The 14314-nt window shown below is 38.9% G+C and overlaps 1 protein-coding gene across 1 annotated transcript; it reads left to right on the top strand.

Annotated features, from left to right (window-relative positions):
• Positions 1-1705: 1705 nt before the first annotated feature.
• Positions 1706-3641, top strand: LOC130075758 (L-rhamnose-binding lectin CSL2-like). Its single transcript, XM_056240526.1, has 8 exons — positions 1706-1736; positions 1810-1833; positions 2100-2150; positions 2302-2437; positions 2560-2669; positions 2803-2847; positions 3035-3155; positions 3530-3641. The coding sequence occupies exons 1-8, from the start codon at positions 1706-1708 to the stop codon at positions 3639-3641; spliced, it is 630 nt and encodes a 209-aa protein (XP_056096501.1).
• Positions 3642-14314: the final 10673 nt, after the last annotated feature.

A 14314-nucleotide genomic window follows, 5' to 3' on the forward strand; every position in this document is an offset into this window, starting at 1 on the left:
TGCCAGTAGGATTCCAAAAACTCCTTTTGCAAATAACTGATTTGATTTAAACTGATGATTTGATCCAGATCAAAACCAAGATTGGATTTTGTGATCTAATCTGATTTCAGAATCCTTTTTTAATTTTGAACAACGAATTTTGAAGATTTGATCCAATCCGATAGCCGAAATCCGATCAGATTACTTCTGAACAACTGGCCCCTGGTTTCAAGATGCACTAGTGTCCTTGTTAGTGCGCCCTCCTCCCACGCTGGAAATTGAGTAATGACTGTCCCAATGTGTAGTGAACCAGGGTCCTCGCCAGTGCCGGGATTCGTGTACACAATATTCTGGCCACACCCCAAATCAGATAATCTCTTGAGTAGGTACTTAGCCTATTTTGAATAAGTAATTAATTCACGACCTCCAAAAAAGTATGTTCTATGTAATATGAATGTAATTTGGGTTTACTATATTCGCCATACTGTCATTATTATGTGGCCTACCAGCGTCAGTAAGTGTTGCTTCACTTCCTTTCACAAATCCTCTCCCATGGCATCATGGGATAGTAAAGTGCCCATCGTATGCACACTTCAGAATCTCGCCAGAGGTAATAGGTCATCTGGGTACTTTTTTGCCTATTCTTTTTTGAGTACTGTGAATTCAGACATATACAGACAATACTTATTTTGTCACATTATGTTTTTCGTCTTCTATAGGGAAGTATGCGATTTCGGATGCAGCCACTGATTCAAACTCTGGAGCCTGAAAAAAAGGTTATTACCGGTTCTGGTAGGCTAACAACATGTTGTCATAAGCAGTGACCTGCGCAGTATTACATTCTGACGCCTCTGTTCCGCAATATAATGGGAGTACTGTACACGTATCTGTTTAGGCCTACATGTTCTATGAGCCCTGTTAGCATAATTATTAGCAGCAATATTTGGCTACGTCCACCATTGCACAGACTCGTCTCATGTAAACAAAGGAGATAGAGGAGCACAATCTGACGTCAAACAAAGGACATAACAGGGCGCACTCCTACGTCACAAGCCAAAATCTCCGGTTTCACCGTCTACACGACAACACTGCAACCAGAGTTTCAAAAAATCTACACCCTTGCAGGAATTTTCAAAAAAGTTCGGTTTCAGTGACCGGATACTGCATTTGCATGTGGACGAACAGCCAAACCGCATATACAAATCTGCGGTTTTGAAAATACCCGTGTTCATGTAGACAGGGCCTGAGACGCACCCTGTGCATTTGGCTCCTTTGTCATGTCATGTTCTCATTGGTTAATGGTCTTGTCATGTGGTTTTCAGTTGTGTCCTCCCATTGGTTCAGTGTGTTGATTACTTTCAGGTGTGTTTTGTTATGTCATTAGTCCTTGTGTATACATAGACATCATGTTCCAGTAGTCTTTTATCAAGCTTTGAACTCTACAACTGCTGTTTGGTGAGTCTCATGTTCATGTTTCTTTAATCATAGTAAACTTTTTTTTTTAAAGTAAGTTGTACTTGGATTCTACTGTGCTCCTATCAATTGGATAAATGTAACGATATAATGGTGCTGTAATGGAATTGCTAAAATTTGGATTCTTATTCTTCAAAACTTCAGAACATCTGAACTCCAATTTTTGCTTTTGTGTCTGTTTTTGTCATAAATACGGTGTTCACATGTCCCCTTAAAATAATTCCAGGCCTTTCCTTCTGTTCACACATTCAACATGCTGGTGCAAAAGCTAAGCTGGATCACTTGTAAGTACTGATTTAGTGTCAATTTAATTTGCATGATTTCAAGTATTTCAACTTGTTTTTATTGGACTTTCAGTGCTGCTGTTTCTGTATCAACATGGTAAGGCAATATCGACTAAAATGTGTGCAGTCTCATTAAATGGATGTTCAAGTGCAGAATGTTTAAGTAATCTTACTAATTTCCTCTCTGCAGGTACAGAAGCGAAAAAAAAGAGAGTCCGTGAAGGAGAATCAGCGTGTCGCAATTGTGGTCAGTTTCTATTTTTTGGACTTTCAGTGCTGCTGTTTCTGTATCATGGTAATGCAACTGACTAAAACATGACACAGAAAGTTTTAGTAATTTGACTAGTTTCCTCTCTGGTGCAGAAGCAAAAAAAATGGTGGTCTGTGAAGGAGAGTCTGCGCGTCTCAACTGTGGTGAGTAATTAGTCATTTAAATATGTTTGGTTTTTGTTCCCAAATAGGACCGTATGAGTGTGGGGAACAGGATCGAGTGTATCTTGAGCCTTTGTCTCCAACCACATGGAATGTGCTTAATACCACAATTCTCTTTTTCTTTAAACATCAGATTTGGGTTTCATAACGGTCAACAAAGCCAACTATGGGCGAACTGATTGCAAAACATGTGCTAGTGGGAAACCAGCTAATCGGATCTCAAATAAACAATGCAGAGCAGAAGCGTCCCTCTCTATAATGTCCGCTCGGTAGGTTTTAACCAACATAGAAAAATAAGTTTACAATTTCAGTTGATGCATTAGCACAAGATGCATTGTCTATAGTATATTAGCGCTAATAAGTACTTGTTGTTTGTCTGTCCATGAATCAGTTGTGACGGAAGAAAGAGCTGTACTGTTCCTGCAGTGAACTCTGTTTTCTCTGATCCTTGTGTTGGGACTTATAAATACCTGGATGTATCTTATGAATGTATCCCAGCAAGTAAGTAATTTCCATCGTTCACTTTGAAGTTTTTTTTTTTTATCTTAAAGGAGTGAAAATATTTGCATATCTTGTACTGGTAGTTACTGTATATTTTAGACCTCTCTCTTCCCCCCCACTAAAAAAACTGTAGAAAGAAGTGTAACCTGTGAAAATGGTGAAAGCATCATTAAGTGTGGTAAGCTCTTTTCTTTCTATTTGTTCTTTACTATACTGAGATCAGAGTGTATAGCCTCATGTCCACAATACTTTGAATGGATCAGTCCTGCTGCAGTACATGGCTTTTTTTTCCTTTCTAAAGCGATTAATTGACTTACTCATGTTTGTAAACAATCACTCATAAAATCTCGTCTTCGTATTAAAAGATAAAGGTGTTATTCATGTTCATCATGCCAATTATGGAAGGCGAGATCTTGTAACCTGCCCTCGTAATAAACTGACAACATCAGACTGTTACTCTCCTCAGACCAGCAGCCTGCGTTCCAGGTACAGCACCAGATACACTTCATCTAGAGTCACTTTAGGTCACACACTGTCTTCAGGTGTTTTTTTTTTTTTAACTAGTACAAAATACAGTAGTCAACATTTGAAGCGGATCAAAACCTTTCAAAGTTATACATGAATTTTGAACAATACCTGTTCTTGTCTCAGGACAACTTTGAACTTCTTTTTTGATCCACTATAACTATTGACTACTGTATATCAAAGGGACAATGTACATTGAGAATCATTGTGTATTAATAGCTACTTAATATATGGACATATCATATAAATTGACTTTAGTTTAAATTGTTTTATACTGTAGAATGATTCAAGAGCTAATAGACAGCCTTTTTTAATGCCAATTTTTCTTTCTTAAGGTGTGATGGGAAGAAGTCTTGTCAACTAAGTGCTTCAAATTCTGTCTTCTCTGATTCATGTGTGGGTTTTTCTAAGTATCTGGAAGTGACCTATTGCTGTAAAAAAGTTTGACCATCCTGCCACAAATCCACCTTATGTCTATCATGATCATGTCAACAAATGACAATGGAACACAAATAAAGATTTTAAAAGTAGAATCAGATGCTTTACAAATAGTTTTGCACTGAAATTTATGAAAAAACAATCGGTTTCTAAAAGCTTCATTTTCTATTTGTGCATATATTTTTGATAAACTGTAAAAATAAAGATTTCCAAATTGGGTTTCCACAGTGATGACATTCTATAACCATTTTTGCCTTGCAAAATAATTTTTTAGTCAACTTAGGAACCCCTCAAATTAAAGACTCCATAAAACACAAGAATTATTTTCGTTTCTGTAAAGCTTTTCTTTTGTAGGAATTTGTATTACAAAAAGCACTCTACACAATCTAAAGCATCTTCTTAACATTTGTTAAATACACTATACAATCCTTTCTGATTTAAAGTGCCTAAGTAACCCTGTCCCTTCAAGAAGCCTCAGTCAAGTCATCATTTATATAGCGCTTTTAACAATGTAGATTGTTCCAAAGCTGCTTTACAGTGATAATAGGAAATCAGAGTAACAGAGATTGTTTTTGCTTTATGACAGCTCTAGAATAAAGTTAGTTTTTAATTGATTCGCTACCGTCGCAACGATCACTAGTTATTAACTTAGCGGCCGCTAGCACGACATCGTTTTAACAGAAAACTCTTAGTTCTCTCTACACAAACTTTAAAAACACGAACCCACGAGAACGCTGATGGTGTGCACATGCTAGTATCTTTGACAAAAGGTAGATTCCAGATCGGCCTGTAATTGACTAATTCTGTAGGATCAAGTTGCGATTTAACAAGTGGTTTAATCCTAGCCAGCTCAAAAGTTTTTGGTACGTTTCCTAATGACAAAGATAAATTAATAATATTGAGAAGAGGATCTATGACCTCTGGAAGCATCTCTTTCAATAGCTTAGTTGGTATAGGGTCTAACATGTTGTCGATTAGATGATTTAACGAGTTTAGGAAATTCTTCCTTTTCTATAGCAATGAATGAATAGAATTTTTCTTTGGGGATACAATGCACACCCTGATGCGATGCTAGTAGACGGTTGCATAGTAATAATTTTCTCCCTGATATTATCAATCTTGTAAGCCAGGCTTCTGTCAAACAGCACATCTAGGTTATAGTCTGTAATATCATTAACAAGTGTTTTTGAAATAAGGGACCGAATATTCAGCAACCCAAGCTTTATCATTTATTCATTTGTATTAAGTCATTTTTTTATTTGTTGAACATCAATTACATTTTTAACCTTAGATGGGTTTGGAAGTTTTTTTGTATTTCCTAATTCGGGGAACAGACAGAGTCTCTATATGATGATATCTAGGTGAAAGAGTCTCTATGTGACGGGATTTCTGACCTCAGTGACGTGAGACAGTTAGCAGACGGTCGGTTTAGCCAGTCTGTCTGCTTCCTGACCTGAGCCCCTGATTGTCATGTTTGAGCTCTAAGACTATGTGCCATATTACTAGAGAGAAGAGCAGCACCATCTTAGGAGGGATGAATACCATCTCTTTTCAACAGGTCAGGTCTGCCCAAAAAACTTTTCCAATTGTCTATGAATTCTATGTTATTTTGCGGGCACCACGTAGACAACCACCCACTGAGTGAGGACAGTCTACTAACTATCTCATCACTCCTTCGAACACGAAAGGGGCCAGAGCAAATTACAGTGCCTGACATCGTACTTGTGAGTTCACACACCTCTTTAACATTAATTTTAGTTATCTCCGACAGGCGAAGTCGAACGTCATTAGTGCCGAAGTGAATAATAATCTTAGAGAATCTACGATTAGCATTAGCCAGCACTTTTAAATTTGCTTTTATGCAGACGCTCTGGCTCCCGGCAAACATGTGACTATGGTGGGTGGTGTCTCTATTTTCACGTTCTGTGTAATAGAATCGCCAATAACTAGGGCACATTCAACAGGATTCCCATCACTGCCCCACCACTCCAAAGTGTGCTAGACTCTTCTTTCGCTGATAAACATTAAAGTCCCTGTAAAGTCAAAATTTTGTATGTGTTCTGAGTTTGTCACACCACAGAAAAATGTGTTATTAGCCACCCTGCCAAATTTGAATGATTAAAAAAAGCCAGCAAGTACATAAAATAAGCTATCAAAATCTTGAAAAAATGAGCAGTAGTCTCTGCTCTCAAACGCTGGGGGCGTGTCCGCTGGCTGCGCTGAAACCACGCCCACTCGCGGGAAAGCTGCCGTCGCCACACTCAACTCCACAGCCGGAATAGATGCTCGCACGGTGGGCACGCACTGCCGATGATGGCACCAGTTGTCGGCACGACGGGAGGATGAATGCCGAGGCAGAAGATAGTCGGTTTGGCCCCATTCACCAGTAACAACGGCTTATCAGTGAATGTCTCAGTTGTCTCCGACGAAAGTTTATAAAACTATCCCGTGTAAAATGATCACTTACAGAGGCGGGTTTTGGCAGTGATCCTCAGCTCTCCATCAAGGTTGGCTCTTCACAAAATTAATCCACTTCTTCTTGATGTAACCGTTTTTCTGAAATTTAAATAAGGACACCGATCTGTTTTGTATGTGATCCGGTGATCGCATCCAGGTAGTAGGCCTACGCTTTTCTGTGACGAAGGCATAGCTAGCTAGCAATCTGTAGGCTGCTGTAGTAACTAATAGTACTGACCGTAACTCACGATTGAGCGGCAAAACTGATGTGAATGTGCTCTATATTGTTAGGGGAGTGGACAGCCTCAGTGGCTCCAGTGCGTCATCAAGTAGGGGCGTGTCCAGGAGCTCAGGGGCTCCAGTGCGTCATCGAGCCCCGTTTTAACCCCGCCCAAAAAATCCGTAAAATATCAATGGTGAAAAACTGTTTAACGGTCTAACTCCACAATTCAGTACTTCACAGTTCACAGTCTTTGTAATATGTTTTAGCAATACATTTCTAACATTTATAATGGGTTTAGATTTTTTTTTTTTTAATTGCCTTTACAGGGACTTTAAATACACCACTTGCTTGTTGCACAGATTTGAATGGGCTGCACAGTTTCCTACAATTTTGTTTGTAGGAAATCTGGTTACACCATCTGTCTAGAAACTCAAGAAATGGGGTGGTCATGTGACCTGGAGAAAGATGGCTAAATATTGAGACTTCACTCTGCTCCAGGCCAGGATTTATTCTATAAAAAAAATCTTATTTTCTCCAAGCAAACATGACAACATTGCCTCAGAAGAGCCCAAAGAGTTGTCAGTAGTTATGTCAAAGCAATAACTAAATCAGCATACTATCATCTGAAAAATAAGGCTAGAATTAGATGCTTTGTTTCCAGTCAAGACTTAGAGAAACTTGTGCATGCTTTCATCACCAGGACTCCTCTCTGGCCTTCCCAAAAAGACCATAAGACAGTTGCAGCTCATACAGAACGCTGAGCAGAACTTTTCAGGTCTTTACACTGGCTCCTAGTTACATTTAGGATTGATTTTAAAGCATTATTACTGGTACATAAATTACTCAATGGGCAAGGACCTCAATACATTGCAGATATGCTCACTGAATATAAACCACTCAGATCATTAGGATCACATCAGCTTGAAATACCAAGGTTTCACTCGAAGCATGGCGAGTCTGCTTTGCAGCCGGAGCTGGAACCAGCTTCCAGTAGAGATCCGATGTGCTCCTACAGTATTCACATTCAAATCCAGACTCAAAACATGTTTAGCTGTGGATTTACTGAATGAGCACTGTGCCACTGTGAGTCCGACTATGAGCCTATTCGCCGCAATCAAACTACCAATCCAGAGATTAAGAAGATGGATGCCTGCAACACGTTAACCACCGAGGTTGGTGATCTTGTTCGTAAGAGGATAAAGGATATGGAGCAGCCTTTCAATGACCAACTTGAGAAGGAAAGAGTGAGGATGGTGCTAAATAAGAATGATTATGGATCTGTCTTTAGAAATACAGAAACAGTAACCTTACGATCGTTACAAGGACATGATGATCAGTCAAGCGCTATCTCCAGGTCCTCCAGCAAACGCGCAGATGCGGAGGCAGAACTTGCAGCAAAGATGGAACAGGCCAAAGCTATTCAAGGTATACACGCTCAACAAGCAAGGCTTGACAGATTGGAGAACGAATGGAGACTTAAGGAAAGGCAAATGCTAGCAGACATCAAGCAAAGGGAGGCTGAAATGAAGTTAAAATTAGAGAGGGAAAAATCAAAGCTAGACCAGCTTCAAGTAGACAATGAGGTAAAGGTGGCTGCAGCCACGGCCGCATTAACAATAGGGCTAGGCGGGGCTAAAGCCCCGGGGCCCGAGCAAGGAGGGGGCCCTTGATTGGCTGTACTACTAGCCATCTGATTGCCAAAGCCTTACCACGCAACGCCCCCCACAAATTAGCCCTGTTATTTAGTAGCGCTTTGCCGAATATTCCATGCATTATCATGGAATCATTATCATTAATATTATAGTGACCGTTCGCAAAGACCTGCCTTTTTTAGTTACTGTGTGACAAGCCAGGCGGCTCTCACGAGTCACGCACATCATGTTCTCACTCACGCACTGAAAAATACATCGCGGGGCAAAGACTAACGTTACACAATTGACTACGAGAGAGAGTTCAGAGCAGCTTACTGTTGATATGAAACAAAGTCTCAACTTTCAAATATTGTAATTTAAATAATTTAAACAATACCGTTTTCAAGTTCAAGTCCACCGACGTTCATCTACTGACAGCTTTGTTGTCGGACAAAATTGCATATTCGGCGTTATGATTGGCCAGGTCGCCTGTCAATCAAACCCCCGTGGGCAGCAGGACAGGGCATGGTGAAATGAAACGTCACGTTTTAATTTAACATAATACATTTATTCTATATTTAACTTGTGAACGATCGACCTGCTGCTGCACATAGGCCTATCCGGTTGTTAAGTCGTGACGTAACCACTCTCCGATAATACTGTTTCCGGGTCCAAAGGCCGGGTCCTCTCTACCTACCTACCGCTTTCGCCCGAGTTTTAACGTGTTCCCGTGTTGTTTAAATAGATCGGAGTTAAAAAACAAGACATTCAACTGTCATTCTACCGCTTTCCCTGTGACGAGAAAGATAAGAGAAAATGGCTGCAGTTGATAAGGTAAGTTACAAATCTTAAACGAATGAAGAAACTTTGGCGCCAGTGGGTGCTATCCCTTAATCCCTAGTAACACCCACTGGCACTGAAGCGAAAAAAGCCCTTAAGAAAAGATTTTATTTAGGCTAGGATCTGGAGTGGACGAGCGGAGCGCTTGGGCCCGGAAGAGGCTAAACGTCACGCGTGACGTCAGACTTAACAACCGAATAGATGGCTGCCTGGAGTGCCTGCGCCTTATTAGAATATAGCTACGCATCAACCAATAAATCGCCTCCACCCTTCACTTCATTCTAGAGTCTAGACTATTTTTTAAAACACAGCGTCATCGTCGACCCCACAAATTTTCGGTAAGTTTGATTATTAACTTGATGGATGTTTGATCTTGCTTTTTGTGTTTGATCAAACTCTATATTCGCCTAAAGGGCTGGCGATAATATATCCGGTAGAAATATGTAAATTTTGCTAAGACATCATGATGTAAGTTTATAAATTAAACGCGTTTTTAATCATTGTGGTTTGGATACAAATTATTTTAAATGATGGTGAACTTGAGGCGGTTTTGCACAGCGCACTTGAGTTCCGACCCTGAGGTCTTAAAGTGACAGTAGCTGCTAATAAAGCTGCTGTCGCCATTTGTGTCCATAATGTTAATCAAACATCAAAAAAGAAAGTAATTTACTGCCCTTGAATGAATCACTTTTGTAAAATTAATAAGAATGAATGTTGAATTTATAGTGAAAATACATTTATTGTATATATTGTATATTTGATTACTTTATACAATATAATATTATTCAGTGCTTTAAGTTTTTCAAGGTCGATTTCTTATATGCCTTTGTTCTATTGTTAATTGTTGTTACTCTTGTCATCGGTAAGCTTGAGATTCTTTTCTTAAGTTACTATTATTTTTTGTGATATTGAAATTGGTCACAAGTATTATGAAATGTTAGTGCCATTAAATTTTGATATGATAAAAAGTCGTTTTAAAAGTAATATAACTTAACTGTGAAGTATATCATAGATTGATAAAATGACTTGTATAATGATAGAACATTTAGCTCATGTAGTTGGTGACCTGTAGTGGTGGGGGGCCCTGCAGTAACTCATAGCCCCGGGGCCCAGTGAGCTCCTAATGCAGCCCTGGCTGCAGCTCGTGTAAGAGCGTATAATAATTTTGATGGTTCAGAAAGTCGTGTTGAAGAAACTGAACCTAAAATTCTTTTTGACAGCCCATACACGGAGCACAAACCTCGTCTGAATCCACAAGCCGCACCCTTTGAGTCTTTTTATAACCCACCTGAAAGGCAAAAGACGCAAGAGGAAATCACTTTGACACAGGCAATTGCAAGCTCATTTACTTTAAGCCGTCTACCTGTCCCAGAGCCAATAATATTCACTGGGGACCCTTTAAAGTTTGTGGATTGGAAGGTATCCTTTATGGCCCTCATTGGCCAGAAACCACTCCCAGATAGTGAGAAAATGTTATACTTGAAAAGCTACCTAGCAGGTGAGGCGCGTAAGGCCGTGGAAGGTTTTTTCTACCGTAACTCAGAGGATGCTTACCAGGGTGTATGGACAGTCTTACAAGACAGATATGGCAGTCCATTCATTGTCCAAAGGGCTTTTAGAGAGCGACTCATGAAATGGCCTAAGATAGCAGCGAATGATCCCAAAGCCGTTAGAGAGTTTGCAGATTTTCTACAAAGCTGTTTGGAAGCCATTCCTCATGTTAAGGTCTTGTCAATTCTCAACGATTGTGAGGAAAATCATAAGCTTCTTAAAAAACTGCCTGAATGGATGGTACGTAGATGGAGTCGTATTGTGGTGGAAGAACTCGATAGAACTGGTGATTATCCAAGCTTTACGCATTTTACAGGGTTTATGCAAAAGGAAGCTAGAATAGCTTGTAATCCTATTGCCTCCCCCCTTTTGATGAATTTGAAACCTTCGGAGGAGAGGTTTCCAAGGAGAGCTAAAGCATTGAACACAAGCACCCAAATGAAAACTTCCAGCTCGGTGACTAAGGAATGTTTATGGCCAAAGCCACCTTGCTTGGTTTGTATAAGAATACAGAATGACAGTCCATCTCTTTGGTGCTGCTTCCTCTCCTGGATGCGCTAATTTTGGGTTAAAGTATCTGGCACGGCAATACCAAGTGGATTTTCCCGTAGCATCGGATTTTGTGGAAAACAATTTCTATGTGGACGATGGATTGATCAGTGTTTCAGCAGTTGAAGAGGCAAAGGAGCTGATTGTTGAGGCACAGGAACTTTGTCGACGTGCAGGTCTAAGGCTGCACAAGTTCAATTCAAATCACAAAGAAGTTCTTACCTGTGTGGCTCCCTCAGAAAGAGCAGTAAACATCGTCCCACTTGACCTTAATCCGGTATTAACATCAGAAGGACATGTACTCGGTATTCAATGGTCCATGGATACAGATACCTTCAGCTTCAATCTCAATGTAAAAGACCACCCTCCAACACGACGAGGTCTTCTGTCAGTTGTGGCCTCCTTATATGACCCACTTGGGTTCATGGCTCCCTTTACTTTGAATGGAAAGCGTATTCTGCAGGAGCTGTGCCACAAAGGAATTGGATGGGATGATCCACTGCCTGAAGGCTTGAATATACGGTGGGAGGAGTGGGAAACCGGCCTCCAAGTGTTGAAGACAATTTGTGGTTTCACATGGAATCTTTTTTATCTTGAACTTAATGAGATTGTTGATTTTTACTTGTAAGATGAATTATAGTCATTTAAGTATCTACATTTCTGACTCATCAATCTACCCTGGCTTGGAATATAAGCTTATTTTAAGTGAATGCCATATATCAAAACTGTTTTAATACAGTGATAATTTAGACTGTCCAACATTGTCAGATATATATAATTGTAGGATGTTTTTGTGATGTATACATAATTTATTGGCAAAAATATGTATGGTGATGGTGATGGTGATGACATTGCCGTTCTGGTAATGACAGTTTGTTGCGGTGATGACAAATCACTGATCATAACCTATTGTAATTTAAGAGCCTAAGTGACTTCAGACCAAAAAAAAAAAAAAACACCAGCTATAAATTGGTTTAAACATCATAGTTTGCCGTCATCACCACCACAACCTGTCATTACCAGCACAAGCTGTAATGTGCTGGTAATGACTGTGCTGGTAATGACATTTTTGTCAAAAAACTAGCCTTGCTAGCAAAGATGATGACTAAGCAAGTGTAGCTAGCTTTCTGCATGTAATGTACACCATTTTAACTATTAAAGTGATAAAAATAATCCAAAAATGTTGAAAAAAACAGAAATACAACACATATGGTAATGACGAATAATAAGTGTACATGCCCAACACAAAAAATAAAGAGTAGATTTACTTAATTTTCTGGACATCAAGGCATCAGTCTTGCAGCTTGAAATCCATGTGCTCCACTATGCTATTAGGTTACCATGGCTACCAAATAAACTTTTGATGAAAAAACAGTTAAAAAGTGCCTTTATGCAGAGTGTGTTGGTAATGACAGCTAAACCATGTGACAGGTAGAAATTAAGCAAAATAAAGTACAAAATGCAAATATATGCTTAATCTGTGCATGTAGTTTATTAGTTCAGGTAACATTTAATTCATATGCATTTTTTTATTTATTAATTTGTGATTAATGTTTGAGATATGGCACGACATGTGAAAACTCTGGTGGCGGACAACACCAAAACACAGATATTGTACCACAAAACACCAATAAAATGTGTTAAAATCATTAGTAAGAGCAGCCATAAAAAAAGTCTAGGCTTGTTTTTGTTTATACTAAATAGTGGTGCTCAAATGTATTAGATTTAATTCGATTTTAATAGAATTACGCCCTGTGGACAGAAATAGGCCCGAATTCTGGGAAATACCCATATATTGCTTGCTTAATGGAAGCCTTGATTGCCAAAACTTTATCATCATTTTTTTTTAAAGTTCTCACAGGTTTCCCGAGATGGAACAAGAGTAAGGAGCAGGGGCCTCATGTATCAACACTGCGTACGCACAAAAACACGGCGTACGTCAGCTTTCACGTTCACGGCCAGATGTACTAACAGTGAAATTAATGTAAGAATGTGCGTTCCTCCAAGTAAACTTCACGTCTGGCGCACGTATATTTGTCGTGATTTTTGTCCTTTGGCGACTCATAGAGGCAATGAAGTGAAGTGGCAAACATTACACTACGAATTGTTCTATCGCACCACCAGCTGTCATTGCTTATAATTTGTAATTGATAAATTATTTGACATAGGCCTATTGTCACACGAGTTTTATTAAAATATTATATTATGCAATTAAGTAAGAACGGCTATATAAAGCATGTCCAAAATGATACAACCCGTCTAGCAATTGACGGCTTAACTAGGAATAAAAAATAAACTTCATTAATTCGGTCAGTAAAGATAAAAAAAGAAAGTAATATTTTTATTCAGCAAGGACACATTGATTGAATGTGTTTAAAAGTGAGAGTAAATGCATTTATAATGTTACAAAAGATTATAAGATTTCTATATCTGTTTGAATTAAATTTTTATTCATTAAAGAATCCTGAAAATACTATATCACGGTTTCCACGAAAATATGAAGCAGAAGCACACCTGTTTTCAACACTGATAATACTCAAAAATGTTTCTTGATCATCAAATCATCATAGAATGATTTCTGAAGGATCATGTGACACTGAAGAATGGAGAAATGATGCTGAAAATTCAGCTTTGATCACAGGAATAAATTACACTGTAGCCTACTATATATTCACATAGAAGACATTTTCAGTGAAATTTCGTTTCTTGCTTGCTTTAGCCATGTTCTTGCAGGTTTCTTTTGCCAAATTGGACTAATTACCACATTTAAATTAATTTAATTGGGGGAGGAGACTGGGTGGGGCGTTGTGCTAGTGCATGTGCGCTCAATTTTACGTTAATTGGGATGTACAAAGAGAATATGCGTGGGATCCTTCGTACGCAGAGATTCATACATCTGCTTTTTTTTGTGCGTACGCACATTTACAGCTTTGTCTGTACGCAATGTTTTAGTATGAATTCAACGCAAGTCTTTGTACATGAGGCCCCTGGAGAGAGGTTTAGCACTGAATCAATTGTCTTAAACTACGGTAAATAGTGGTAAATGTCTTTTTTATTTTTAAATAAAAGTGTTTTCTATCATTGAAGATGATTGTATGTGTAGGCATTTCCTACATCTCGAAATGTTCGGTTTTACAAATGGTGAAAATCTCGGAAGGATGAACAAATAATGTTAGGTCATCACAAATAACATTTGAAGTGCTGGAAAAATGTTGCATGCACGTGTCCATTTACAGACAGTGTTTATTCCAACGTTCCAATTAGCTTCGTCTTTATTGCAATCCATAAAATTAGTTTATTGGCAAATTTAGTTAATTGTGATAACTGCATTAAAATATAAATACATTAAAAAGTCAACCATTGATGCAGTGGCGCCTCCAGAAATTTTTCATAGGGGTGGCCAAATGGGGCCACTTAAAATTTTGGGGTGG

The sequence above is a fragment of the Rhinichthys klamathensis genome, unplaced genomic scaffold (assembly GCF_029890125.1).
Source record: "Rhinichthys klamathensis goyatoka isolate OS25496 unplaced genomic scaffold, OSU_Roscu_1.1 h1tg000020l_1, whole genome shotgun sequence".
Classification (NCBI taxonomy): Eukaryota; Metazoa; Chordata; class Actinopteri; order Cypriniformes; family Leuciscidae; genus Rhinichthys; species Rhinichthys klamathensis.

Bases quoted from the DNA above. Each gene is read 5' to 3' on its own strand.
- LOC130075758 (XM_056240526.1), top strand. From the start codon at position 1,706: ATGCTGGTGCAAAAGCTAAGCTGGATCACTT. The intron at 2,848-3,034 runs GTAAGCTCTTTT...TCGTATTAAAAG, and splicing joins TGAAAGCATCATTAAGTGTG to ATAAAGGTGTTATTCATGTT. The intron at 3,156-3,529 runs GTACAGCACCAG...TTCTTTCTTAAG, and splicing joins ACCAGCAGCCTGCGTTCCAG to GTGTGATGGGAAGAAGTCTT.